This window comes from Symphalangus syndactylus, chromosome 24 (genome assembly GCF_028878055.3).
Source record: "Symphalangus syndactylus isolate Jambi chromosome 24, NHGRI_mSymSyn1-v2.1_pri, whole genome shotgun sequence".
NCBI classification, from domain to species: domain Eukaryota; kingdom Metazoa; phylum Chordata; class Mammalia; order Primates; family Hylobatidae; genus Symphalangus; species Symphalangus syndactylus.
In genome coordinates, this window is record NC_072446.2 from 15,150,516 (window position 1) to 15,178,314 (window position 27,799).

General features: G+C 44.5%; 1 protein-coding gene across 3 annotated transcripts; it reads right to left on the minus strand.

Annotated features, from left to right (window-relative positions):
* Positions 1-71: 71 nt before the first annotated feature.
* RAE1 (ribonucleic acid export 1) lies at positions 72-27,658 on the minus strand. Of its 3 annotated transcripts, XM_063634005.1 has the most exons (13): positions 27,300-27,658; positions 25,243-25,373; positions 24,564-24,660; positions 23,820-23,924; positions 21,933-22,025; positions 13,028-13,114; positions 11,576-11,662; positions 11,391-11,462; positions 9,682-9,789; positions 4,942-5,048; positions 4,785-4,860; positions 3,712-3,906; positions 72-516 (listed from the first exon to the last, which is right to left on the minus strand). In XM_063634005.1, the coding sequence occupies exons 2-13, from the start codon at positions 25,284-25,286 to the stop codon at positions 430-432; spliced, it is 1,158 nt and encodes a 385-aa protein (XP_063490075.1). In that variant the 5' UTR covers positions 25,287-25,373; positions 27,300-27,658; the 3' UTR covers positions 72-429. The 3 variants fall into 3 exon arrangements, with proteins under 3 accessions (XP_063490075.1, XP_055121667.1, XP_055121666.2); XM_055265692.2 differs by lacking the exon at positions 25,243-25,373 and having other exon boundaries at positions 27,300-27,492; XM_055265691.2 differs by lacking the exon at positions 25,243-25,373 and having other exon boundaries at positions 27,152-27,492.
* Between the last annotated feature and the right edge of the window lie 141 nt (positions 27,659-27,799).

Sequence of the window (27,799 nt, forward strand, 5' to 3'; positions counted from 1 at the left end):
TGCTGGGCAGGATGCACGTTCCTGAGGTTACAGGGTGGGCAAGGGGAGAAAAGGACAAAGGAAGCTCGGAAAGCAATCTGCAAAAGACTTTATTACAAAATACAGCACGGGGCTCACAGACACTTTTCCAATATTCTCTAGCACGTACACTGAAGCACTGCAAAATCCCTGGCGGTGCCCGCAATCTAACGTCTACAATAACTTCAATCCCCTTAGTTACAGAAACACTCTGCAACAGGCAGTGGAATGGAGAGACGGCAAGTCGCCGGGGACGTCTGGGCTCTCGGCTGCTGAACAATGACATCGTTTTCTCCAGGGGTTGACATCCATGTCCATGGCTGACAACCCAACAAGGCTGGGACCCAAATTCGTACAGAGATGAGGCAGAGTGGAGAGGAACAACTCTGGCCGAGCCAGAGTCCCCAGCCACTACTTCTTATTCCTGGGCTTTAGCTCTTCGGCTGCATTACGCAGGAAAATGTAATTTTTTTTCTGGGGATTATAAAATTCATGTCCCTAAAGAGAAAAAAAACACCAATGATCTTATTATTCAAAAGAAAGTTAGCATTTGTAGGTGCTTTTTCTAGGTGAAGTCCTGTGCTACAATACTGGAAACATATAATCTCTCAGAGAAATAAAACAACAAAGATAAAGTCAAATGTGAAGCAGAACTTCAGTCCTCAGAGAAAGGCCTAAGGATGTGGTTGGTACCAGTGTGTCATCAATGTCCTGCTGAGAGAGTCTTCACAGGTTCGTTTTCAACACTGAGCCCCTTTTTAACACCCCAGGACTTTAACGCCAAGATAACTGCCTTGGGTCCCCTGGTCAGAATTAGTTCTGACCTGAGAATGTTTCACAGAAAGGAGGACATCTGACCTGCAAGGTATCATGGGGATAAAGGAGGACACCCCGCCCCACACGGAAGGAGCAACAGACATGGAGTGCAGCAGAGGCATGAACGGTGGTGAGTGAGCCAGAGGTGTGTGCAGAGGTGTGCACGTCTGCCCAGGCCCACACCGGAGGGGATGCAGGGCTATACAGCATCGAAAGACCCCCGAAATCAGGATGAGGCCAGACTACAGGGCTGTGAACGGCAGAGGGAGGCCTTTGAATGTTATTCCTCAGGGAAAAGGAGGTTGTAGGCAGGTCAGCGACGTGATCACATTTGAGTTTTAGGAAGAGAGATGAGTGGGGTGAGCCAGGAAGATGATCCGGAAGAAAGACGGCAGGCAGGAGGCGCAGGTGGGCCAAAGACCTGGAAGAGGGAGGTGGGGCATGGCGCTGGGTGCACTCCGTCACCTGTACTCTGATGACACATTTTTATTCTCTTCCCAACAGGCACGCCAAGAAAGCTCTATAAGTTTTGCTCAACAGTGACCATTAATTCTCATAATTTACAAAGTGTAGTTTTTCTGAACAGTTACTCAAGCAGCAAGCTAATAACATCAATCATATGTGGTCATGACTTTGCACTGGAGATAACTGTCCTTCAACTAAGAACAACGAAAAACCCCTGAAGCAAACTTCTCTTAAACTAAAAAGATGCTAATTTATGTAACCCCCACAATAAGCTGACACTAATTGCTTAAATGAATGAGTTTTTACTTCAATTTTTAAACAGCACTCAAAGCAATTACCTTTCTCACTGCTTTCAATTTACGTTTTTTAATGCTTATAATGTATAGAGTCCCGCGTGTCATTTAAGTTAAAATGCAGAATTTTGATGCAGCTGCTGGGATGAGTATGCAAAGAGGAGATTCAGTGAAGAGCCCGATGTGGGAGCTGAGGCCTCGGGCTCCATGCATGCCACAGCCTGTCCAACCTCAGCCAGGCAAAACCAAAAAAGTACACTCTGGTCACAAAACTGAGTGCATGGCTTACACAGGTGAATGGATAAACAAATGGCACACCCCACCCGGGAATACTACGCAGCACTGAAAAGTAACAGACGAGTGATTCACTCAGCAGCATGGGTGAATTTCAAAATCCTTATGCTGAGGGAAAGAAGCTGGGGCGAGGGGAAAATGTAGCGTAGGGCTCCACTTATGTAACATTCTAGAAAATTCAGACTAGTCCATAATGCCAGAAAACAGATCCATGGTTTTGTGTGTGCGTACGGGACGATTACAGTAATACACACAAAAACCTTTCAGGGAGATGACTGTGGTGGTAGTTTCATGGGTATTTATAGATGTTGAAACTGATCAAATTGTACACTTTAAACAATGACTGCATTTCAATTGTACCTCAATAAAGTTGCTTTAAAAAAAGAATGCAGCTTCATGGCTCACACAGCAAACCCTCAAACAGGAAAACACAGAGGCAGCAGCAGGCGTTGAGGGTCAGAGGGATGGGAGGCAATCAGCTGGACTTCTGTGTCTAAGTTCAGGGCCTCAGGGGAACTCAGGTGTAGCCATGCTCCTGAGACTGGGAAACACTAAAGGTGGAGCGGGCAGGGCCCGAACCAAGGGATGTCTCCAGTCACTGGCTTGTGTGGCAGCAGGTGTCTTGGGAATGCAAAGCGCTGGTTAGAGCTCTGTGGTGGCCCCCCAGGCTGAGACAGCGGGAGGCCAGCAAGGCAAGAGGGGCAAGAGACAGGAGCTGGCAGGAGGACGGGAACCACAGCCCAAAGCAGAATAAACCAGGACATGGCCAAGAAGCAGGGAGGAGAGCTGCATGGAAGAGGGAGGGACAGGTGAGTGCCCGGCACAGACAGAAAGGAAGCTTCTGGATTGGATGAGGAGGACGTGGCCACAGGGACTCTGAGTACAGCTGCAAGAGGCCAGAAAGTACCTGGCAGTGGACTGAGGAAGGGCCAGCGCACAGGGAACCAAGAGGGTAGGTGCCGACACCACTCTCTCGATAGCCTTAATATACAGGGAAATGGCTCCTCGAGTCTTCCATGCTTAGACAGAGGGGAGGAGCTGGTGGACGGGGACAGAAGACAGTAGGAGAAGGCCCAGAAAAGAGCCATGAGGGTGGAAGGAGGCGGGGTCAGCGCACGCAGACATGAGGTGAGCGGGAAAGACACTGCAGGCCACTGGAAGCCCCTCCTATGTGAAGCAGGCGACCTCCCCATCGGAAGCCAGGGCAGGGTAGGGGAAAGTCTAGAAGGCTGTTGTGGGCAAAGGGCAGAGTGGGGTGGGAGGAGAATGATGAAAACCACAAATACGATGATGACAACCTCTCCAGAAGAGCTGAGCAGTGGAGAAACACGCAGGCTGGTTGAAAGCCAACACACTTTCCACAGGGTTGGGCACAGTACCCGAGTCTACACATTTCACCATCACGCCCAAAGGCCTCAAAAATGCAGCCCCGCTCCTGCCAGCTCCTAACTCCTCCTGCCCAAACCACCCAGCCAACCAAGCAACCAACGGCACCCAGGTGAAAGCTCCATGACCCGCCCTGCCACCCCCTTCATGAAGTGCAGCCCCTGGCTTGCCTGTGCTTCTGTGCCCAGGAACAGAGCAGCCCGTAATGGCTCACACTGGCCGAGCGCTTCCTGCGTGCTGCGTTCTGGCCAAAGGCTGTACTGAATACCCACAACCATTTGAGCAAGTCCTGCAATTTCCCCTTACAGGGAGGGGATGGTGACCTGCCCAAGGACACATGTGAGTCCTGAGAAGAGTCACAACTCAGGCCTAGGCCTTCTGAACCCAGAGCCTGGCTCTGCTGCCTTGGAGCGCCCAGAGCAGGCCCAGGAGTTCTCACCTTTGACCAGTCGTAGCTGGAAGCGTATGCAAATATATTTCCATTGTGATTGAAACAGCAAGCTGAGATGGGCTGATCTAACTGTTCCGAAGTTTTCAGTTTTGTTCTGGCATCTTTGTCCCAGAAGCTGAATCTACCATCAGATCCCACAGTTGCAAGGGTGCCATGAACAGGATGGAAAGCGATTCCATTTACCTGCAAGGATTGACATGCACAATGAGAAGCCAGGCAGAGGGGCGTGGAGAAGGTTCCACCCACGCACACTTCCTGCTTGAGTTAGCAAACAAAGCGCACAGGTACATTTCCTTCCAGCTGCTGCCCGCTGATCGCAAGAAAACTATCCAGGCTTCCTCCATCAAATGCCAGCCCAGAACCCAATCTTGCCTACTGTGAGGCCTGCACACCAGAGAAAGTGAGCTTGTGGACAGCAAGAAACAAGGAGCAGACCTCAGGAAAACGTTGCTTTTGAGCAAACAGATTTCTCAGTCTGAGCTCTGTGTGTGAGCTGTCTACCAGCACTCCTAAGGGAGGGAGAAGACTCTTGACAAAACATCCTAAGCTTGTGTTCAGAAACAAATACAGAACACTGCTAGTCAGGGGGCACGTTAACACAGAAAACAAGGCTGAGCGCGATGGCTCACGCCTGTAATCCCAATACTTTGGGAGGCGGGGGGGGGGGCGGGGGGGTTGGGTGAATCACAAGGTCAGGAGTTCGAGACCAGCCTGGCCAATATGGTGAAACGCCGTCTCTACTAAAAATACAAAAATTAGCTGGGTGCCTGTGGTCCCAGCTACTTGGGAGGCTGAGGCAGGAGAATCACTTGAACCCAGGAGGCGGAGGTTGCAGTGAATTGGTATCACCCCACTGCACTCCAGCCTGACAGAGCAACTCCGTCTCAAAAACAACAACAAAAATCCACAGAAATCTGAAGCCTACAGCATAAGCCACTTATCTCCGGACATGAACACACAAGCTCTTCAATGATGAGTCTTTTCTGGTCCCACAATTCCTCAGCCACCTCCAAGTCTGGTTTCCAGAAGTATCACCACGATTAAAGTGTCTAAAAATGTACCGCATAAATGTCCTGAGGAGCTGAAGTGTTGGTTCCATTGGATCGATGACATTTAAACGTGAAGTTATCTTTGGCGCTGAAAGACAAAGGTTCATGTAAGTCTTCCTTTATTAAAGAAAGTTGAGTGAAATCTGCAAGCTGATAGAGTCACACTTACGGGTTTGGGGGGTTGATATAGTGAATAGCAACTCTCCCCTCGATACTTCCCAGGGCAAAACCAGTAGGCTTGTTCTGTTTGTCTTTAAAAATAGCCACACACCGATGCTACAGTTAAAATAAAACAGAGACATAATTACAGCATAATATAAGATTTCATGACTAACATGAAGGTAAGTCATTTTTACCCCATGTTTAGGTTTTAGAAGAACCAGAAAAAATCACTCAAATATGATACAGCAGTAAGCATTGCTTTCTAACTCCTTAGTAACTCCATCTAAGCAGTGAGTTTATGACCGAACTGCACACCCTGTGCTCCTCCCCTGCCCCCGCTGCTCGCTCTCCCTCTGCCATCCTGAAAGGCTGTGTTCACGTCAGCAGAGCCCCATGGGGTGCGAGGCAGACAGCGGCCCTGCCCGTGGGGAATGGAGACGTCCCTGGCTAGGAAGACACCCCTCAGGAGGTCACCCCAAGCTTCTGCGCTTCTGCCTCCCCAGCTGGAGGAGGGATGCAGGCTCTGCCACACCCGTCTCACAGGGAAACAGGGTGAAGGGGACAGTGGGTGCAGTGGCCATGCTACACACAAGCAACACGCTGCACTTCGCCCAGTATTGAGTGTGAGGGCCCAAGGGCGGGTCTCCATTCTACAGAAGAACCCAGAGATTCCACTACCTGGCCTCCTGGGCAGAGAAGCTGACCATCCTGAGGAGAGGCCAATTTCGGAGTTACCACTTCTTCCTTCCAGTCGTGGCAACCTGGCCAAAGCCTGGAGGGCCATCCACCCTGCCTGAGCTGGTCATCTGAGCTTCTGTGTGAGTTGAGGGGAAGCCTGGCAGGACCTAGGCAGGGGCCAGGCAAGACGAAGGGAGAAGCAGCCTCTGGCATTGTGACAGCTGCTGGGGATGCACGTTTCCTAAGTACGAAGGAAAATGGCCTCCTCTTTCATTCCTGTACTGTTTGCTCCCCTGCCTTTTTAAAAACTGCCAGGCCATCACTTTTGTGAGTACAAAGAAAAAAAGTAAAGCAAACTGACAAACATCTGTAAGTTCTTAGACGACAGAAAAGGCCATGGCTGGTCAGCACAGGGTCTACTATGTGGCACACCAGGAACTGCACAACGCCAGGGGTGCCACTTGCACCAAGAGCCACATGCACTGGCCTGTGCAAAGGCCGATGGCAATCAGTCCTCAACAACGGAGAGGCCAGGGCGCTAGCACTGAGTGGCAGGAAGTGAAGCCAGATGGGACTAGGTTTTTTTGGGATTCATCCAAAAGGAAATGGGGAGGCAGGGAAGGGCTTAGGCCGGGGTCTGGCAAGGCCAGTGGTGCCACTTACAAGAGCCCCTGCCTCACCTCCGGAGGATGCCTTGAACGAGGATCAAGGTCTAAGCGCTTATTTTATTGTGGTAAGAACAGTTAACATGAGAGCCACCGCTTAACACATTTCTAAGTCTGCATTATTGTTGACTACAGGTACCATGTAGTACGGCATTATCTCTAGAACATTCTCATCTTGCTTAATGAAATTTCATCCCATTGATTAAGTAGCTCCCCATTTCCCTCTCCCCCAATCCCCTGATGACCACCATTCCACCCTTTACTTCTGTGAGTCTATGCTGGATGTCACATTTAAGTGGAACCATGCAGTTTCTTTCTGTGTCTGGCTTATTTCATTTTGCATAATCTGCTTCATGGTCACCCACATTGTACGAATGGCAGGATTTCCTTCCTTCAGGCTGCATGCACAGCATCCTACTGCAGGTATACACTTCATTTTCTTTATCTGTTCACTTGGCTATTGTGGACAGTGCCATAAAGAACACTGGGAGTACAGGTCGCTCTTCAAAATACCCATTTTGATTCTTTTGAATCAAGACCCGTAAGTGGAACTGCTAGATCGTATGGCGATTCTGTTTTTCATGTTTTGAGGCCTCCAGTTTTCTGTAACGGTTATGGCATTTTGCATGCCCCCAACAGTGCACGAGGGTTCCAGGTTCCCTGCACCCTTCCCAGCACTTGTTATCTTTGGGCTTTCTGGTAACAGTGGTCCTGTCAGGTAGGAGACGGTATCTCACTGTGGTTTTTGTTTGCCTTTCCTTGATGGTTAGTATGTTAAGCACATTTCCATACACCTGCTGGATATTTGTATGTCTTCTTTGGAGACACGTCTATTAAGTCTTTGGTCCATTTTTCACATCACCAGTTTTCTTGCTATTGAGTTGCAGGGGTTCCTTATGTATTTTAGAAATCAATCCCTTGTTAGAAATAGCCTCCAAATATTTTCTCCCATTCCACAGGCTGCCTTTTCACTCTCTTCATGGTTCCCTCTGCTGTGCAGGAGCTATTAGTTTAACACAGTTCCACTTGGCCATTTTTGCTTTTGTTGCCTGTGCTTTTTGGTGTCATATCCAAGAAATTACTGCCAAGACCAATGTCACAGAGTTCTGATCTAAGTGCTTTCCAAGATTTGAATTAGATGTGGCAGGAGGGAGGGAGAAAAATGAACAGATTCCCAAATAATTTCAGGGTGGAGGGGAGGAGACTGAGGATTAGTGAGACAGGAGAGGGAAAGTTCAGTCAGGGGTGACCTCAAGATTTCTGGCTATAACAAAGGAGATGGAGGTCCCATTGAATGGGCTGTGAGGCACATCAGGAGCAACAGGCTGGTGGTGGCCAAGAGGGGCAGGTTCAGATCAAATGTTCACTCTGCAAATATTTACAGAGCACCTTTTACACTTGAGGCCCTGCTCCAAGTGCTGGGAGATGGCAACGAATACAAACAAAAATCTCTGCTCTCATGGAGTTTACATTCTAGTAGGCAAAAGAAGTGAAATATTTAGTATGTATATGACATCCATACATACGTATAAAATAGATGGTACTGGTGGCAGTAGCAAGGGAGAATCCGGAGGCAAGGGTAACATTTGAATAAAGAGCCACAGAACATAGTCTTGGGTTTGGCGTGGGATACTGTGGGCTCAGAAGCCTGGGAGACACACCACGGAGCTGTCCGACTGGGTGTCCATGTCAGGAGCACAGGAATGAGGTCCAAGTCTCCAGTCCACGGGGCGTGGCTGAGCGACAGTGGATGGGAGATCAGTTGTGCTTGGGTGGAGGAGGCGGCGGCTTAGGGAGACGTCTTGTGGAACCTCCACATTCAGCCAAGAGCCAGCAAGGATAGAACAGCAGCCACAGAGGTAGCGGGTAAAAGGCTGGCAAGACAGCAGCCAGGGGAAATGTTTCTTGTAAGAACAGTGAATGAAGCTCTGTTCCAGTAAGAGGATGGCTGTCCAGTGTCCCCTGGAATTACCAATGAGGATGCCACTAGTAGTCACGACAAAAATAGTTCTGGTGGAACAACGGGGGCAAAGGTCTCACTGAGTGAGAAATGAGTGGGAGGTGAGGGAACAAAGGACATTTCATGCAAGACGCCCCACTGCGGAAGGAAAAGGGACGTGGGCGGTACTGGAGGAGGATGTGGGGATCAAGGGAGGTGTGTTTTCTAGGATCAACTAGACTCGAGCAAGTGTCAGTACTAATGGAGAAGTACTACGCGGCAGGAGAGACGGGGGTATGGGAAAGAGGTGATACTCTGCATATAGTTCCTGAGAAGGCTGGAGGGCATGGAGTCCCACCATAAAACTGGCCTTAGCAGGACGGTTTCCACCTCATGGGGGAAAAGGCAGGGGAGGAGGCAAGAACAGGCAGATTTCCAGATCTGGCAGGAGAAAGAGGAGGAAGTTCCCATTAGCTTCTTTTTTCTCTGAGCAAGAGCTGATCTGATTGGCTGAGACAAAGATTGAAGAAGCTGACAAGAGTGCAGGCCCAGCAGCCCTATGGCAAGTGGAGGATTAAGCTAAGGAGAAAAAGCTAGCAACCATCTAGGCATGATGCAGGCAGAGTTGAAGCTGGAAGCTAGGAATTTACAATGGAACCAACCCATCCAGATGTGTAATTTTATTCTCAAGGAAACCAAAATATTTTGCCCCAAAATAGACTTCTCTGACATTATTTCAAGATGGCTATTCAGAAGGGCTGGAAATAATAGCTGAAAAGCTATCTTTGGTGGGGAGATTTGTATCTGCAGAGAAAATCGGCATTGATGCAGCCAGGCTTTCTCCAAGGCCCTTCCCTTGTCCTGATTTAGGGAAGATTAACTGCAGTCTGGTGCCGTTAAAGGTCTCAATTCTCTCCGAGGGTGCTACCTGTGGGGTTTCCTCCACATTAACAAGACCACCTTTGCTACACAGACCTCCTCTTCTCTTCTTCCCATAACCTGTCTTGCCACGAGAACCCAATTTACCATGAGAGCCTGCTCCCCTTCTTTCTGTGACCTCAAGATGGTATGAAAGCATCAACCATATTGCCTTTAAGATCGTTGTAAGATGCTGTGCATATCAATAAATTTGTATGCCATTTCTCCTATTAATCTGTCTTTTACCAGCTGGTTTTCAGTGAACCTCTTCAGAGGGCAAAGGAGAAGTTTTCCCTTGGCCCATACAATTCAGTAGCACTCAGCCATGCAGGGGCATGTTTGGAGAAGACATAAGTTCAGTTCATCCAAAGATACCTTAGCATTACTTAGTATTCACTCACTAAGTATTTGTGTTTATATCCTTCAATTCACCCCTCTTTGAACATACTTATAGGTTTTTCAAAGTACAACTGTATTCCAGATGTGAGTACAATCTTGCATACAACAGGTGCTAAATATATACTTCTTGATTTGACTAATGACACACCTGATGTTTCAGTGGAGATTCTATTCTCCTGAATTCAGAAGGTTGATTCTCTAGTTGATAGACAATCAGGCCCCTCTCTGCAGTTGCCACCACAGCCATGGGGTATATCTAGGGAATGGAGGAAAACAGAGACGTGCTTCAGGTGAAGGAGTGTGCTGTTTTTATACTAATGTATTTGATCAATTTTTGGTTACAAAATTAAGTCTGGATTTTAATAATCCTGGGATTATGTTTCACTAAAACCTAGAGAAATAGTATTTGAAAGTAGAACATTCATATATTTTAAAAAGTCTCGTGTTTTAAAACTAACTATAAAATATGTGGATATTTAGAAAATATACTCAGGAACTAAGAATAAATATACCCTACACCACCCCTTCAGTTGCTGTCACTATTCCAGCCTTTGTTCTCAGCATTGTACTTGGTATGTAGCATATTTCTGTACAGTTCATATCCTCTAATCAAAACGTTTCATAAGGTCCACGTCACACACTTTTTCAAGCACTAGCAGTAGCTTCTAACGTCCCCTCAAATGAACCTACCACAGGGTTTATTTATCTGTGTCTTGGTGGCCCCTAGGCCACTTCCAATGTTTCACTATATTACATAAAACAAAGACCAGCCGGGCATGGTGGCTCACACCTGTAATCCCAGCACTTTGGGAGGCCGAGGCGGGTGGATCATGAGTTCAAGAGATCAAGACCATCCTGGCCAACATGTGAAACCCCGTCTCTACTAAAAGTACAAAAATTAGCTGGGCCTGGTGGTGCGCACCTGTAGTCCCAGTTACACAGGAGGCTGAAGCAGGAGAATCGCTTGAACTCGGAAGGCAGAGGTTGCAGTGAGCTGAGATCGTGCCACTGCACTCCAGCCTGGCGACAGGGTGAGACTCCGTCTCAAAAAACAAACAAAAAAACAAAGACCATCTGTATCTTTGATTATTTTCTTGTGATAAATTCCTAAAAGTGGAATTACGGGATTGTTGGTATAAAACTTTAAGACATGACTAAACAAATGGAGAAAGCTCCATTTCTTTCGTCCCTTTTTTTTGAGATGGAATCTCACTCTGTCACCAAGGCTGAAGTGCAACGGCATGATCTCAGCTCACTTCAACCTCTACCTGCTGGGTTCAAGCAATTCTCACGCCTCAGCCTCCCGAATAGCTAGGATTACAGACGTGCGCCACCATGCCCGGCTAATTTTTGTATTTTTAGAGATGGGGTTTCACCATGTTGGCCAGGGTGGTCTCGAACTCCTGACCTCAAGCAATCTGCCCACCTTGGCCTCCCAAAGTGCTGGGATTATAGACGTGAGCTACCATGCCTGGCCGAGAAAGTTCAATTGCTATCCCACTCAGAAACAGTCCCCAAAGACCTGGTACCACCTCACAAAGTTACTGCAAGTTTTCCTACTGCCATGGAAAGGACATGATAGATGTCACACTAGAGATGGCATGTGGCTAGCTGCATATGTTCAAATGAGTGGCAGGAAAACTTGACATCCAGCATTTAGTACTTCTAGAAGAAACACAGCACAAAAATCTCCCAATTGGAGACGACTGAGGCAATCTCAACTTCATCCTTTATATCTATTACTAAAGCTGGCAGGATTTTTATATTACTCGCTAACTGCAAGATGCCACAAGGTGAGAATACTTATTTTGGTTTTTTTTTTTTAAAGTAAATACGTATTAGGTTGAAATCTCTTACCACGTCTGCACAGTAACACCTTTCAGGGAGTTGCAAAACCATCATAGGATTTGACGATCGAGTATCCCAAAACTAAAAGCAAAAAAGAGAAGCCATTATGTGACCATTCAGAGCAGAAGTCGAAATGGTGCAAGAATAAACGACAATCCTGATGGGACCAAACAATGCCCAATTGCACATTGTACCTTTAAAGTCTTATCCCAGCTCCCAGTCATCACACAGCTGTAGTTTGGAGCTTTGATCCAATGGATGGTTTTAACAGGAGCATCATGCTTTCAACAAGACAAAAACAGAACAGGTCAAGGTAAATCTAAGAATGTGCTGAACAGCTTTAGTTGTGGCAATTCAAAGGGAAGAAACTAATTTAAATACTGAGGCCATACGAAACAAAAACCAAAAGATATTTAGCATTTTACCAATCCTTCCTCACTGACATAGTTTGCATGTCCCCACCAAATCCCATGTTGAGATGTAACCCCCAGTGTTGAAGATGGGGCCTGGTGGGAGATGTCTGGGTCATGGGGGCGGATCCCTCCTGTCTTAGCGCAGTCCTCACGACAGTGAGTTCTCGTGAGATCCGGCTGTTGTAAAGTGCGGCACCTCCTCTCTCCCACAGCTCTCTCTCCTGCTTTTGCCATGTGATGTGCCTGCTCCTTCTCCTGCTCCCTTGGGATTCCCCAGAAGCCGAGCAGATGCCGGCACCATACTCATACAACCTGCAGAACATGAGCAAACTAAATTTCTTTTCTCTATAAATTACCCAGTCTCAGGTATTTCTTTATATCAATGCAGGGAGGGACTAATACACCCATGATCAAAACAGTCAATTTAACACAAGAACATATATCTACCTTCCATTCTAGCAAACTTTAATTTTTTTACTCATAATTAAGACATATGTGTGAGTGAAAGTAAGCTCCTCCTTAGGGAGATATTCAGAAATAACAAGTAGGGGATTCCACCACAGTTTTACTCACTGAGGTGACAGGAATTAAGAGATCAATGAGATGTTTCTAGTACACAGCACTGTGACCTGAGTATGCAGTGCCTTCCGCAAAATGTTTCCGCACTGTGCTTTTCCTGAAGCCCCGTTAGCAGGCTGGACCCTCTGGTTCTAGGTTCTCTTATCTTCATTACTTCTGCCCTTGGCATTCTTCACACAGTACCTGCCAGTGGTCCCTGAGTAACGGTAAAAGTTCCACACGTGTGGGGAAATGACCCTTTTACTCGCTGCTCTATTACTGGCCCGTAGACAGAACACTTGCTGAATGAGTAAGTGACCAAATGCAGTTGGTAGAAGACCAGCCATGCACAAGGTCACAATGTCCAACCTGTGAATGGCAAGGACCACCTATGACCTGTCTTTCATAGATTTTAATGTCACTAACTCCTTATGACTCCATCCATACATATATGAAAACCCATGACAAGACAATCTGTGAACACTAGTTAAGAATGAGAATGGTTATAAAATTGTTATTTTTGTGCTAAAAAGGTTTCTGTTATATTGTCTAATTTATTTGACAGAGTCTAACTGCACGTTTTCTTATTATAATTATAATAATTATTTCACTTAAAGAGCCATCACAGTCCTGGGTACCAGTTGTGCCCAACCTTTCTGCAGAGGCTTCTGTTACCTGTGCGATCTGTATCGCTTGGTTACTGCTGAGGTCCCACATTTTGGCAGTTTTATCACACGATGCCGTAAATACTTTGCTCCCATCCTAAAATAAAATGGAGAAAATTTTGCATTTTAAGAAAAATTACATCTCTAACTATATATACATTTAGATACTACGTTGAACATATTGAGGCAAACTTTGGCAATCTTTATTTTTCCAACTGTTTGGGGACCAGTGTACTGCAAACTACAGCATCATACAAAAAATTCATTTTCATCTATTTCATGATTGACTTACTTTTCTAAGCGAGAACATATAAACAGGATTTTAAAAATCAGAAATCACGAACTAGTGAAAACAAACTCTTTCTCTTGTCCCTGATCCCAGGTCTCCTCTCAGCAGCAACCATGGGCCACTTTAAATATTTTTTTCTTATTTTGATAAACTTTAAGCCTTCAGAAAAGTTGCAAAAATACAAAAAATACCCATAAGCACTTCACACAGATTCATCAATTGTAAACATTCTGTCACATTTATCTTTCTCTCTATATACAAAACACATAACTATAATCACTATTACTTTTATTCAGTCCCTATCTAATAACACTTCAAAGTACATGCAATAAAGCTATGCCAATTTACAACAGTCATTGGTCCTATCTAACCTGTCAAATAGACTTAAAAATTAGTGGTCACTGTGTGATGGTTTCACAATATTCACACAGAGAACTCAAAGTAGGTCTTCTTTGTCACTGCAGCTTAAAAGCAGCCAGACATATTATGTCAATGAGTGTGGCTGCAATTCAATAAAACTTTATCTACAAAAACAGACAATGAGTCAGGTTTGACTCATGGGCCATAGTTTGCTGAACCTTGGCCTAGTCTATATTTCATTTTTGGTTCCAGAGCTCAAAAATTGACCACCATTCTCCTCTAGCAAAAACTTGTTCCATTGAAGTGACTTCATTTGAAAGAAAAGATAAAACTTGCTCCTCATGCTTTTAATGAGGCTGTAATTCTATAAATCCTTGAAAACACAGCAAAGGAAAGGTATGATTGTATGGAGAGGGCTGCCCTGAGTCCAAGTGAACACTGGCCTCTTAATCTCATAATGCCAGCCCCACTACATGCCATCAGCACTGTGGAGCAGAGCATGCCAATCTCAGTGGACACGTGCAGACATAAAGGAGAATCCAGCAAAACACTGGGGAGAGAAAGAGTATGTGTGAATGCTCCACCAGCTGCTCTAAGTCTACCTGCTTCAGCCGCAGAGTTTGAACCATGTCCTTAAAGTACCAAAGATTCAACTTTACAAGTTTGGCTTTTATGCCTCAAAGGTAACTTTGAGTCTTCAGCGCCCCTGTGCCTTTACCTACGTGTCTTCCTCTCCCAGGTAGCTCTGACTCTTTCTGTAAAGCTCCATGAGGGAGGCTGCTAAGCACATGGGCTCCATCACCAGGAAGGTTTGGGCCTAGGCTCAGCCACTCACTTTTGTTCTCACAGGCAAGCTCCTTAACCACTTTGTGACAGCACTGTGCTAATCCTTCCATGTAGATTTAATCTAGTCATCACAATTTTCCACTATCGAGAAGTTGTATTTGTTCCTCTCTTTGTCCTAAGAGATCATGAGTTTTAGAAGCGTAGGTTTTGCCTACTTTGATTTCCACTTTATCTCCAGGATTTAGCATACAATAAGGGCCTGACAATTATTTGCTGAATTAATAATGTTATTATCTGTTATTACCTTCACTTTATTATTTACTTTATTATTGTTATTTATTATTTTTTTAGAGACACGGTCTTGCTCTATTGCTCAGCTTGGAGTGCAATGGTGCAATCATAGCTCACTGTACTCTCCAGTTCCTGGGCTCAAGGATGCTTCCTGCCTCAGTCTCATGAGTAACTAGGACTATAGGTATGCGCCATCACACTCAGATAATTTTTTTTATTTTTTGAGACGGGTTGTTGCCAGGCTAGAATGTAGTGGTGTCATCATGGATCACTGCAGCCTTAGTCTCCTGGGATCAAGTGATCCTCCCACCTCAGCCTCCCAAGTAGCTGGGACTACAGGTGTGGGCCACCAAACCCGGCTAATTTTTCTATTTTTTGTAGAGACAGAGTCTCCTTATGTTGCCCAGGCTGGTCTCAAACTCCTGGCCTCAAGCTATCCTTCATCCCAAGCCTCCCAAAGAGCCACTGCACCCAGCCTACCTTCATTTTCTAAACAAGAAAACAAATTTTCGAAAGATTAAACGACTTGGCAAAGTCAAAAGCCTGGAAGAGTCAGAGCTGAAATTTGAACCCAGGCCTCAACTGGATGAGACAATGTTTAAAAAGCTATAGGCACATGGTTTACTTTTCAAGAATCAGCTCTGCTGGCTAGGCGTGGTGGCTCATGCCTATAATTCCAGAACTTGGGGAGGCCAAGGCGGGTGGATCACTTTGAGCTCAGCAGTTCGAGATCAGTCTTGGCAACATGGTGAAACCCCATCTCTACTAAAAATACAAAAATTAGCTGGGTGTGGTGGTGGGCGCCTATAATCCCAGCTACTTGGGAGGCTGAGGCAGGAGAATCACTTGAACCCTGGAGGTGGAGGTTGCAGTGAGCTGAGATCACGCCACTGCACTTCTAGCAACACTCAAAAACAAACAAACAAACAAAAATTTACCTCTATTCTTGTCTTCTGTAAAGCATTCACAGAAGCCTTTCCAAACTTTACAGCTGCTTTCTGTATTCTTTTTCCCACCCAGCACCAGTTCGTCCTGCCTCCCCCTCAGAACGTACAACTCTCACTCCTGTGTCTGATCCTCCCACTAGATGGTATGAAACTTAGATTCAGTTTTATAAATTCCAGTAGCCATTAGATAACATTTGAGCAAAAGGATTCCTGCATTAGTTAATTCTATTTCTTGCCATACTTTATAAGAAACTTTCTAATTCTGACCCGTTGCCCGATCAGTAAAGACAGACAAAATACATTAGAAATGTTTCAAATCTACTCATGCTGCTACTTTTCCGTGTGTAAACTAAAAATAAGTTGCATACGAAATGAATGCTTCACTTTTCAAACTTTTCATGTATCTATTAAGGTAGTGCCACAATAACTTGATCAGGTATGTCAGGAAGACATTTTACAGATGATAAAAATGCCTCAGAGAAGCCGATTCTTGCTAATGAATAAAATGGGAGCAACTGTGGCCCCTAAACTATGTCAAAATGTTTATACACAGAATTATTTCTTATATATAAGCTAAATAAGATCACATTAAAGCAGCGGTCCCCAACCTTTGTTGCACAAGGGACCGGTTTAATGGAAGACAATTTTTCCAGACTGGGGTGAAGTAAGGGTATGATTTCAGGATAAAACTGTTCCATCTCAGATCATCAGGCATTAGATTCTCATAAGGAAGACACAACCTAGATCCCTCAAGTGCGCAGTTCACAACAGGGTTCGAGCTCCTGTGACAATCTAATGCCGCCGCTGATCTGACAGGAGGCGGAGCTCAGGCAGTAAGGCTTGCCGGCCCACCATTCACCTCCTGCTGTGCAGCTTAGTTCCTAACAGGCCATGGACCTGTTCTGGTCCACAGCCTGGGGGTTGGGGACCCCTGCATTAACGTATGGCCATAAAATTAAGATCGCCCACAGGTTCCCTTTAAATAATCTTTAAAACATCTTGATGGATTAATGACTACCACCCTATTAGCCAGTCACAGGAGCACTGTCATGCATTTGGTATTTTTTTAACTTTGGGGTGCTGTGACTCAGCATGGCAACAGCCTGACTCCTGCCAAATCCGTTGTAGCTGAACGTATACTGAATATTCCGGACTGACATAACAACCATAAGGTGTTAATTCATGGTTGAAGGACTTAAAAATTAATCAACAGATGCTCACGCATGCACGTATGCTCAATTTCAAGAAGTACTTCCGAATAAATCCGCAAACTCCCCCTCTCCTAATCTGACTTTACCATCCACCTAGGTAAACATACCTTTGCCACACCCCAAACACAAGAGACTAAAATGCAACCCAGTCAGAGCCCAGACATATTTTAACCACAAACACCCCAACAGCTACCCCTCGATTGATGTAATTTTCTAAAAAATCTTAAGGCTCCTCCTACCCAATAAATCCTTCACTATGTATAATAGATTAACTAAACTTCTGCCCTAATACTGATATGATACCTTGAGCATAACCCTCTGAAAGTGCTGCCCCAGTACACCATTAACTCTAAATCAACCATACTCTAATTATGGATAACCCTCTCAGCCAAACCTCTGCCAATTCAACTTTAAAGACCCTGAATTTCCAGAACTGTAAACAACTATTTCTCTTTCTCTTTTTCTTTCTTTCTTTATTTCTTTCTTTCTCTCTTTCTTTCTTTCTCATACTTTAATTTTCCACTTAAGTATTCTATGCAGTTAATGTAGCTTAACCACTCAAAGCAAGACACTGAAAATGTCTAGATGGGTCTACACAACCCCATAAACAGATAGGTTTGGTCCTGACCTTTTTATTAGTTCTTTGTAAGATTACACATGCAAGCACCCCTACCCCAGTGAAAATGTCCTCTAGATCACCTGGATCAAAAGGAGCAGGTATCAAACATGCACAAATGCAGCTCAAAACACTTTGCTCAACCACACCCCCACAGGAAACAGCAGTGTTAAATCTGGTAATAAACAGAAGTTTAACTAAGCTATACAAATATTTAGGGTTGGTTAATTTCGTGCCAGCCACCATGGCCATACAGTTAACCCAAGCTAATAGAACTTGGCGTAAAGAGTGCTAAGCTCCATCTAAGTTGTAAAAAACTCCAGTTGAAATAAAACATACTACGAAAGTAGCTTTAATACCCTGAAGACACAGTAGCTAAGACAAGAACTGGGATTAGATACCCCTCTATGCTTAGCCCTAAACCCTAATAGTTACATTAACAAAACCATTCGCCAGAGTACTACAAGCAACAGTTTAAAACTCAAAGGACTTGGTGGTGCTTTATGTCCCTCTAGAGAAGCCTGTTCTATAATCGATATACCCTGATACATCTCACCACCTCTTGCCCCGGCCTATATGCCCATCTGCAGCAAACTCTAAAAAGGTTATAGAGTAAGCACAAATACACACATAAAAACGTTAGATCAATGTGTAGCCCATGAGGTGGCAAGAAATGGGCAACATTTTCTATGTCCAGAAAATCTCATGGCAGCCTTTATGAAATCTAAGGGCTTAAGGAGGATTTAGCAGTAAACCAAGAGCAGAGAGCAATTGGCCATGAAGCACGCACACACATCCCATCGCCCTCCTCGGATACTCCTCTAGAAATCACTATTACTGATAATTTTCTACACAGATATAGAGGAGATAAGTTGTAACATGGTAAGCATACTGGAAAGTGCGCTTCGATAAACTGAAGAAGTGTAGCTTAACCCAAAGCATCAGGCACATCCAGAAGATTTCATCATGACCTGACCACTCAGACAACTCTACCCCAAACCTCACTAAAAATATTATCAAACTATCTTAATCAAACCATTTACCTTAAACAAAAGTATAGGCGATAGAAATTTCTACCCTGGTGCAATAGACATAGTACCGTAAGGGAAAGATGAAAGAACTATATCAAGGACTAAAAAGCAAAGACAAGCCCTTATACCCTCTGCATAATGCATCAACTAGAAGTAACTTTACATAGAGAACTATGACCAAGTCCCCCGAAACCAGACGGGCTACCCAAGAATAGCTGAAAGAGCACACTCACCTATGTGGCAAAACAGTGGGAAGATTCATGAATAGCGGTGATGAGCCTACCGAGCCTGGTGATAGCTGGCTGTCTTAGTTCAACTTTCAACTTACCCACGGAATTACTTAATCTCCCTGTAAGTTTAACTGTTAGTCTAGAGAGACAGACAGCTCTTTAGACCCTTCCTATAGACAGTAAAAAAACATTACCACCACAGTTGGCCCAAAAGCAGCCACTAATTAAGAAAGCATTTAAGCACAATACCTAACTATCTTAAATTCTAACCAGTCTACTGAACTCCTAACATCACATTGGACTAATCTATTACTTAATAGAAGCAATAATGTTAATACAAGTAACATGAAGACATTCTCCATTGCATAAGCTCACATCAGATGGGAGTAACCCACTGGCAGTTAACATCCCAATATTAATAAATGATTTAATAAATACCGTATTATTTGCACTGTTAACCCAACACAGGCATGCTCTAAGGAAACATTACAAAAAATAAAAGGGACTCAGCAAATTTTACCCCGGCTGTTTACCAAAAACATCGCCTCTAGCATTACCAGTATTAGAGGCACTATCTGCCCAGTGACATATATTCAATGGCTGTGGTATCCTGACAGTGCGAAGGTAGCATAATCACTTGTTCTCTAAATAGGGACTTGTATGAATGGCCACACGAGGGTTCAGCTGTCTCTTACTTTCAACCAGTGAAACGGACCTATCCGTGAAGAGGCGGATATAAACAAATAAGACGAGAAGACCTTATGGAGCTTTAATTCATCAATGCAAACAGAAACTCCAACAAGCCTACAGGCCCTAGCCTCCTATCCCTGCATTAAAAAATTTTAGTTGGGGTGACCTCGGAGCATAATTCAACCTCCTAACAACCTAAACTAAGACCACACTAGTCTAAGTGAGTTATTACACATTGACCCAATAATTTGACCAACGGAGTAAGTTACCCTAAGGATAACAGTGCAATCCTATTCTAGAGTCCATATCGACAATAGGGTTTACGACCTCGATGTTGGATCAGGACATCCTAATGGTGTCGCCGCTATTAAGGGTTCGTTTGTTCAATGATTAAAGTCCTATGTGATCTGAGTTCAGACCAGAGTAATCCAGGTCGGTTTCTACCTATTTAACATTCCTCCTAGTACGAAAGGACAAGAGAAGTAGGGCCCACTTCATAAAGTGCCCTCACTCCATAGATGATGCCATCCCAATCTCTTAAATCATCACACATCCTACCCAAGAACAAGGTTTGTTAAGATGGCAGAGCCCAGCGATTGCATAAAACACTTTATCATCAGAGGTTCAACTCCTCTTCTTAACAACATGCCTGTAATTAACCTCCTCCTGCTCATTATCCCCACTCATTGCGATAGCGTTCCTTACACTCATCGAACAAAAAATCTTAGGCTATATACAACTATGCAAAGGACTCAACATTGTAGGTCCCTACAGACTGCTTCAACCATTTGCTGATGCAATAAAACTTTTCACCAAAGAACCCTTGTGGCCCTTAACATCTACTATCACCCTTTATATTATTGCTCCAAGCCTAGCCCTCTCTATCGCTCTCCTCTTATGAACCCCCCTCCCTATACCAGATCCTCTAATTTTAATGTAGGCCTTCCATTTATACCAGCCACATCAAGCCTAGCCATCTATCTATTCTATGATCAGGATGAGCATCTGATTCAAAATATGCACTAATCAGCGCACTATGAGCTGTGGCCCAGACGATTTCATATGAAGTCACCCTAACTATTATCCTGCTATCAGTTCTACTGATATGCAGCTCATTTAACTTACACACACTCATCATAAGAATTCCTCTGACTGCTCCTACCATCATGGCCCCAGCCATAATATGATTTATCTCCACACTAGCAGAAACTAACTGAGCCTCTTTTGATCTAACAAAAGGAGAGTCAGAGTTAGTCTCAGGCTTCAACATCCAATATGCCACAGGCTCATTTGCCCTCTTCTTTATAGCAGAATACATGAATATTATCATAATAAATGCCCTAATTACTACTATTTTCCTAGGAGCACTACACACTGTATATATGCCAGAACTCTATACCACAAATTTCATTACCAAGACCCTTCTAACTACTCTCTTCTTACAAATTCAAACGGCATACCCCCAATACTGCTACGACCAACTCGTACATCTTTTATGAGAAAACTCCTACCACTTACATTAGCATTTTGCAGATGTTATATCTCAACGCCTGTCCTAATTTCCAGCAACCCACCCCAAACACAGGAAATATATCTGATAAAACAATCACCATACGTTAATGCAACATGCTGAGCGCAAAGGTTGTACCCTATAGGATTTCATTTAGATACTCTTGTAAAGGCAAAACTATAGGGACAAAAAAACAGATGAGTGGTTTCCAAGGGCTGCGAGTTGGGAAGGATATGACGACAAAAGGAAGGAAGAGAATTTGGAGGCCGATGGATCTGTTCTATATCTTGAACACAACTCCATGCATTTCTTAAAACTCACAGAGCCGTATACCAGAAAGGTTCAGTTTTACAGCAGGCAAATCAGACTCAATAAACCTGACTAAAGGAACAGGTACAAGGTCTTGGAAGGGGCCTCAAGGCTTAGCTTCTTCAGCACTGCCGTGTGTCTGCCTGTCACCAGGCCCCTTAACATTCTCACTACTGTTGGGTTCAGCCACCAGCAGCAATGGCAGGAGAAGGGAGGAGAGAGGCTGGGGTGTTCAACCCCTGGCTCCCCTGGCCAGGCCGAGGCCCATCTACAGCTGTTCATCCCCTGGCTCCCCTGCGCCAGGCGGAAGCCCCTCTACAGCTGCAGCTCATGCTGTGCTCCAGGAGCCCCGCCCACTGCAGCTTGGCACAGGTGTTTCACCTTCCCTGCTGGCTTCTTCATAAATTGTCCCTTAATCATTAAACGCTCCTTAATCGCACACACAAAATTTAATACAAGAAAAGCTTTCAAAGAAAGTGGCTAACTAAAGCCAACATTAAGAACATCAATAAATGACTATATTTATGTTCAGAAACTTAGAATTCCTACAATATGAACACATATATGCTATTTGTGTTTGGATTATTAAATATTCTAAATCATTCTGTACTTTAAATGGAACACAAGAAATGGAAGGGAACGTACGTCACTCCAGCAAACATCGAGCACAGGCCCAGTGTGCATCTGCTGGGCTTTTGGAATGGTCTGTCCACTGTCTTGAACTTCCCAGCAGCGAACCTGTAGTAACAAAAAAATTCAATGCAAACAAAGCAATTTACGATGTATTGCTTGCATTTAACACCTTAAAACTAATGGGGTACACCTTAACCATACATAAACTTCTCATAGCAACCTAATTATCTAACTTCAAGAACAAGGGAATTAAAATATCTATGAAAGCAACTGTTTTCTTATGCCTAAGTTATTAAACAAATTCTACTGCTTACATATAAAACTGCAGATAATTTTCTCACTGCATCTATGAGATATGTCTTCTAAAGTAGAATATCACTTACCCATTACCATTGAGAGAATCAGACCAAAGTAGAAACTTACCTCTTTTCTGAATACTTTATATAATCTCCCCTCCGTTAAAAAAGTAATACATTTTAGAGATTTTGTAAATATGGCAAAAAAATAAAAATCACCCTAATCACACCACAGACAATCACAGCTAATTGTTCTGTGTGCTCTTAGTCTTCTTTCCATGTACACATATTTTCTGTAAGACACTAGATTATACAGTATCTTCACTTTTGCAGCTACAGCTTTCCTCACCTGCATCACCAGCCTGTTCAACTTTAAACATCCTTTTTTTAAGCAGCAAATCATCTGAAATCTTTCTAGAAATTACATGTAGAAAGCAAGCTTGCTCAACCTTGACTACTATCCTCCCTCCTGTTCTCCTAATCCCTGCTGCCCCTGTGCTGTAGGCTACAGTTTGAAAGCTTTTCCAAAAACTTACAATGGTACTCTATCATACAAACATACCATACATTGCCATTACTAATGGATATTAAAATTTTCAAAATTTTCACTAGCATTATGGTTTTTTGAGAGGCAGTACCAGGTGTTGGCTAACTAGAAGTGTGGGCCTGAGCCCGACTGTGGGTCTGCAGCCTCTGGCTTTGCCACTCACTTAGATACATGACCTGAGGCCAGTTATTCTACTTCCCTAAGCTCAGCATCCTGATCCATAAAGTAGAGACGAAGTTCACAGTGCTCTGGCTGTTATAAAGGTTAATTTAGATAATGTAGTTGAAGTACATTATCAGATTTCCTACTCAAGTCCCAGAAGGGCATCAATGAGATAAAGGGTATAAGCTGCAGGATTTTTGATAACAATTGCCAATTATCCTGTGGAAAAGCCAACTTACATACCTACCAGCCGTACATATAGGTTTCAGCTTATCCTTGCTGGCACTATTATTCTTTTAAACTTTTAATTTTGTTAATTTAATAAAAAAAAAAGTCTTAAATTTGCATTTATCTGATTACAAGTATGGATGAATGGTTCAGGTTTATTCTTTCTTGTGTGAAGTCCCTCTTTACACCCTTTGCTTATTTTTCTACCAGAGTTTTCTTTCTTTTAGTAAACTAATTTTTTTGTCTCTCTTTTTGTACATGATGAGTAAGTATTTAGGCAGATCTGTGCTTTTAACGTTGAAAAAGTTTCACACACGCCTGAGGAACACTGTCAGGATGCCAAGAAGGGGAATTTGTTGGTGTGTGCCACTGGGTATAATGTTCACACTGGATGAATATGACATTTGATTTGGGAATAAACTTCAAGAGACTGAACTAAAATAGAAAATTTCGAACAACACATGATTGTGCTTTCCTAACAAAAACGGGTGTAAGAACAAATAATATCTGCCATTCAGAAGGGTTCACACCCCCTAAATTGATTTCTTAAAAAAGGCCATAAATAAGTCTAACTGATTCATTTACTTGGGAAACAATGGAGCTAAAGCTAACCTTGGCCATACAAAGACAGATGATTTATAGAACACGTATTTAAGGAGCACTTACATCATTAGCCCATGATCCTGCAATAAGAAAGTTCCCCGGCAAGGTTGGTGGGCTAAAAGATAGACAACCAATGCTATCATCAGGAGATGATGTTACTTCAATATCCTGGGGGAAAAAAGTCAATGTTAAAATGTATGCATGCTCACAACTTCATTCCAAATTGTTTTCTTTCTCACTAATTACCTCACGGTGGCCTTTCCTTGGGTTCAAGAACTAACTGAATTAGACCTTTCCTTACTTTGATCAAAAGAGAGGAGTAAAAAATAAGCTAGAGAAAGTACCAGCACCACCAGGACTAGCAGCAGCAGCAGCAGCTGCCTAATGAAATGCCCATGGTCTTGTTTTCTAAATGACCAGTTCACTCTGGCCCCACAGTGCTAGATCACAGTTTTCACCTGCCATCCCCTCTCCCCAACCATGGGAATTCTGAGTCAACAGTCCTGGCTGGGCCAGGCCCTGGGAATCTACACCAGAATCTGCACCTTGGGTGATTCTGGAGACCTGGCAGGCCAGGAAGAACAGGACACAAGTACAGGGGACACATTTTCTGTGCTCCAGTGTTTGAGAAACATGAATTAGACAAAGTTTCAAAGCTTTCAGCCCAAAGGAGGCTCCCAAGTCATCTCAAGTTCTGTCCTTGATGGGAGAAACTCTGCCCAAACTCTTCCTACAAGCCCTGGGAAGCTTATGCGAGAAACTCTTCCCAAACTCTTCCTACAAGCCCCAGGAAGCTTTTTGTGGTACCTTCATAGGATTGTGATTGTCTGTGGTTGCACTGCCAAACATGCTGGTCCCACTGGTTCCAAAACCTGAGGTTGTTCCAAACAGGCTCATTTTGACCCTAAAAAGTAATGAAAAATGTTAAGGATGGGTTTTCTCTTAAGTGATATCACTGAGAGGCAATGGTAAGATAATTAACTGGCAGAAGAGAAATACTCAAAGTGGCTTGAGGCCAGGCTTCACTTTTCAGACAAGAATGCAATGAGCACAGTGTTTTCAAAAAATAAACCTTCTATTTTAGAGTAGTTTTAGGTTTCCAGAAATAGTAAATATAGAATTCCCATACACTCCATATCCAGATTCCCCTATTATCTCATATTAGTACGGTTCATTTGTTACCATTAATAAACCAGTATGGATACATTGCAGATTATTTTGTAGTCACCAACTAGAAAATAAATTCACTCATTTTTTTACATAGAGACACAGAGCTGCGCACCAGGAATTTAACAGTAAACAAGATCACAGGTCCCCGTGCTTTCAGGTTTCCACCTAGTGGGCATTCACTTTCTTACTAATTTCTGCATTCTAGTTTAGGTCAGTATCTGCGTGAAACTACCTAGAACAACCAGTCTGGGCAGCGAATCAGCAATTTCTTCGTAAAAGTTTTAAAAAGGTCGGGCATCGTGTTTTGGACATTTACCCAGCAAGAACCTCTCCCACGCCGGGTTTTCTCCTGGATATCATAATCTAATAGCCCCACCAGGGTTTGGTCAGGGCCTCTTGCCACTCAGGAGTTGGGACTCTAATCTCACCAGGCTTCATTTTCCTGCTCTGCAAACATAGAGAACATTAACACATTCTCCAGGGCTGCTCTGGAGATCAAATCAGATTATGCAGAAAATGCAGTGTCTAGTTCATAATGGGTACAATAAACGACTTTTCCCTTCTTTCTTCCTTCCAACTCCCCGAGGACTTACATACACTGAAACCACATTTCAATCCTACTACCCGTTACACTGAGAAGTCCTCCATACCAGTCACCTCTCCAAAGGGAGCCAAATGGCTGAGTGACATGCTTGCTAACAAGACAACACAGAACGGAGAAACTGCAAGGAATTTGGGGAAGGCATTGGAGTTTTCTCAGCTTCATGAAAAATAAGTGCAGAACAAAAGGTCAGAGCAACAGCTACAAGCACATGTATATTTTAGTGAACGTGAGGGGATGTGGTGCTTGCCAGCCACATTTCTGCCCTCAAATGCAGAGGTACTTGAAACACCAGTTAACTGCATGAACGAACAAACGCATGACAAGGCTTCTGCAATCAGTCCAGGTGCTGGCTACATGGCTTTGGACAGGTCACTTAACCTTGATTTTCTCACCTGTAAAACAGAGACACTAATATCTACTTCACAGAGTTATGAGAACTAAGTGAAGCCACACACACACTGCCTAAAGCACTACAGGTTCTTAATAAATATTACTTTCACTCTATTCCTCTACCTCAACCTTCAAGTTGGGAGAGAACATTTCTGCTATTAGGGATGAACTTGGGGAAAAGAACATGGTAGGTGCCAGTCGTTCGCATTAGCCAGTGTGGACCACACCTTATGCTGAGCACTGGGAAACTTCCAAAGTTCAGAAGGCACAGGCATCTGTGGGACCCACCCAATCTCTTCCCGCTCTCTCCCACCTTGCTGCACTCCAGCCCTCCTAGCTCTGCTGGCTTCCCTTCTCTCCTGAACACAACAAGCTCATCCCTGCCTTGGAGCAAACCTAGTGCTGGTCCTTCAGCCTGGGATGATTTGCTTCTCCCTCCCCACAGCTACCTTCCTTTGAATCTTCATATCCCAGTTCAAAAGCTGCCTCCTCCGAACTTCCTGGGGTGACGAAAATGGCCCAAATTTGAAGTTGTCATGTTTACACAACTGCATAAAATTTCCAAACTCACAATGTACACTTTCAATGGTTGAAATTTATGTTATTTAAGTTATACTTCAATAAAGCTGTCACACGTATTCTTTTTTAGTTACCTCCTCAGAGGCTTCTCTGCCAACTTTAACATATCTAACCTTCCATCACATCCCTTGCCTTCTTCACAGCACCAGTCATGACCTGGAATTTCTTGTTTACACTCAATCTCTTCCCCACCAGAATGCTGGCTCCAAGAGGGCAGCCACTTGCCTGGATTCTTCCCTTAACGCATACTCGGTCCCACAGTACAATGCCTGGCCCAGGGCGGCTGGTGTTTAATAATACTTGCCTGGAGAAGTAATGCCTGTACAGTTGCACCTATATACGTATAAAATAAATACTTGGCGGGATAAGACAGAAACAGACTTAGTTTCAGAGAGTGGTAACTGCTACGAAAGGATGAAGCAGGTTGACGTGGAAGAGGCTAAAAGGGGATGCCCTTCTGCAAAGCGGCCAGGGAAAGCGTCTCCCAGGAGCTGACATGTATCTGACAAGACGCCAGACGTGTAAGGGGGAGGGACGGAGGTGACAGACACTGCATTAACGCAATGTGACCCTTCCCAGGGGCTCAGTTCCCCCACAAGAAAAGCTATGGATTAGACCCTACGTGACCCCTAAGGCCATTTCCAGCTCTAACCTCGCTTCCAGGGCCCAGTAACGAAGCTTAGTCAACAGTCCCGCTCGCGCCCCAGCACCCCGCAGAAGCGCGCTCCCCGGAGGCAACTCGGCCTCTGCGGGCGCCATGGCGGCGGGTAACGACTGGACGCGCGCGGCACGGGGCCTACCTGGGGGTCTCGCCCCGGCGGAAAGCGGCGGCCGGGAGCAGGAGGGTCTGAGGAGTTTGCGAACCTGCTCTGGCGGGGAGGACTAGGGCGAGGAGCGCGGACAGAAATCCCAGAAGCCCAAAGCCTCCTTAAGCCTGCGGTAGAAACTGCCCTGACTACCACGGAAACAACGCGCGTGCGCCCTGGAACCACTTCCTGCCTCGCCCGGAAATCGTCGAAGAAAAAGGCTCCTTTGCCCGCAAGGCGACAGCACATGCGCAGAAACGCTTTACACCAGCAGTTTGCGAATTGGTCCAAAGTTGATGTAGCCGCTGCAAGTTGCTAAGCGACTGCTTTTATAAATCCGCAGCTGGCCAGGCGCGGTGGCTCACGCCTGTAATCCCAGCACTTTGGGAGGCCGAGGCGGGCTGATCACCTGGGGTCAGGAGTTTCCAGCCTGGCCAACATCGTGAACCACCCCCCCTCCCCGCCCCGCGTCAGTACTAAAAATACAAAAATTA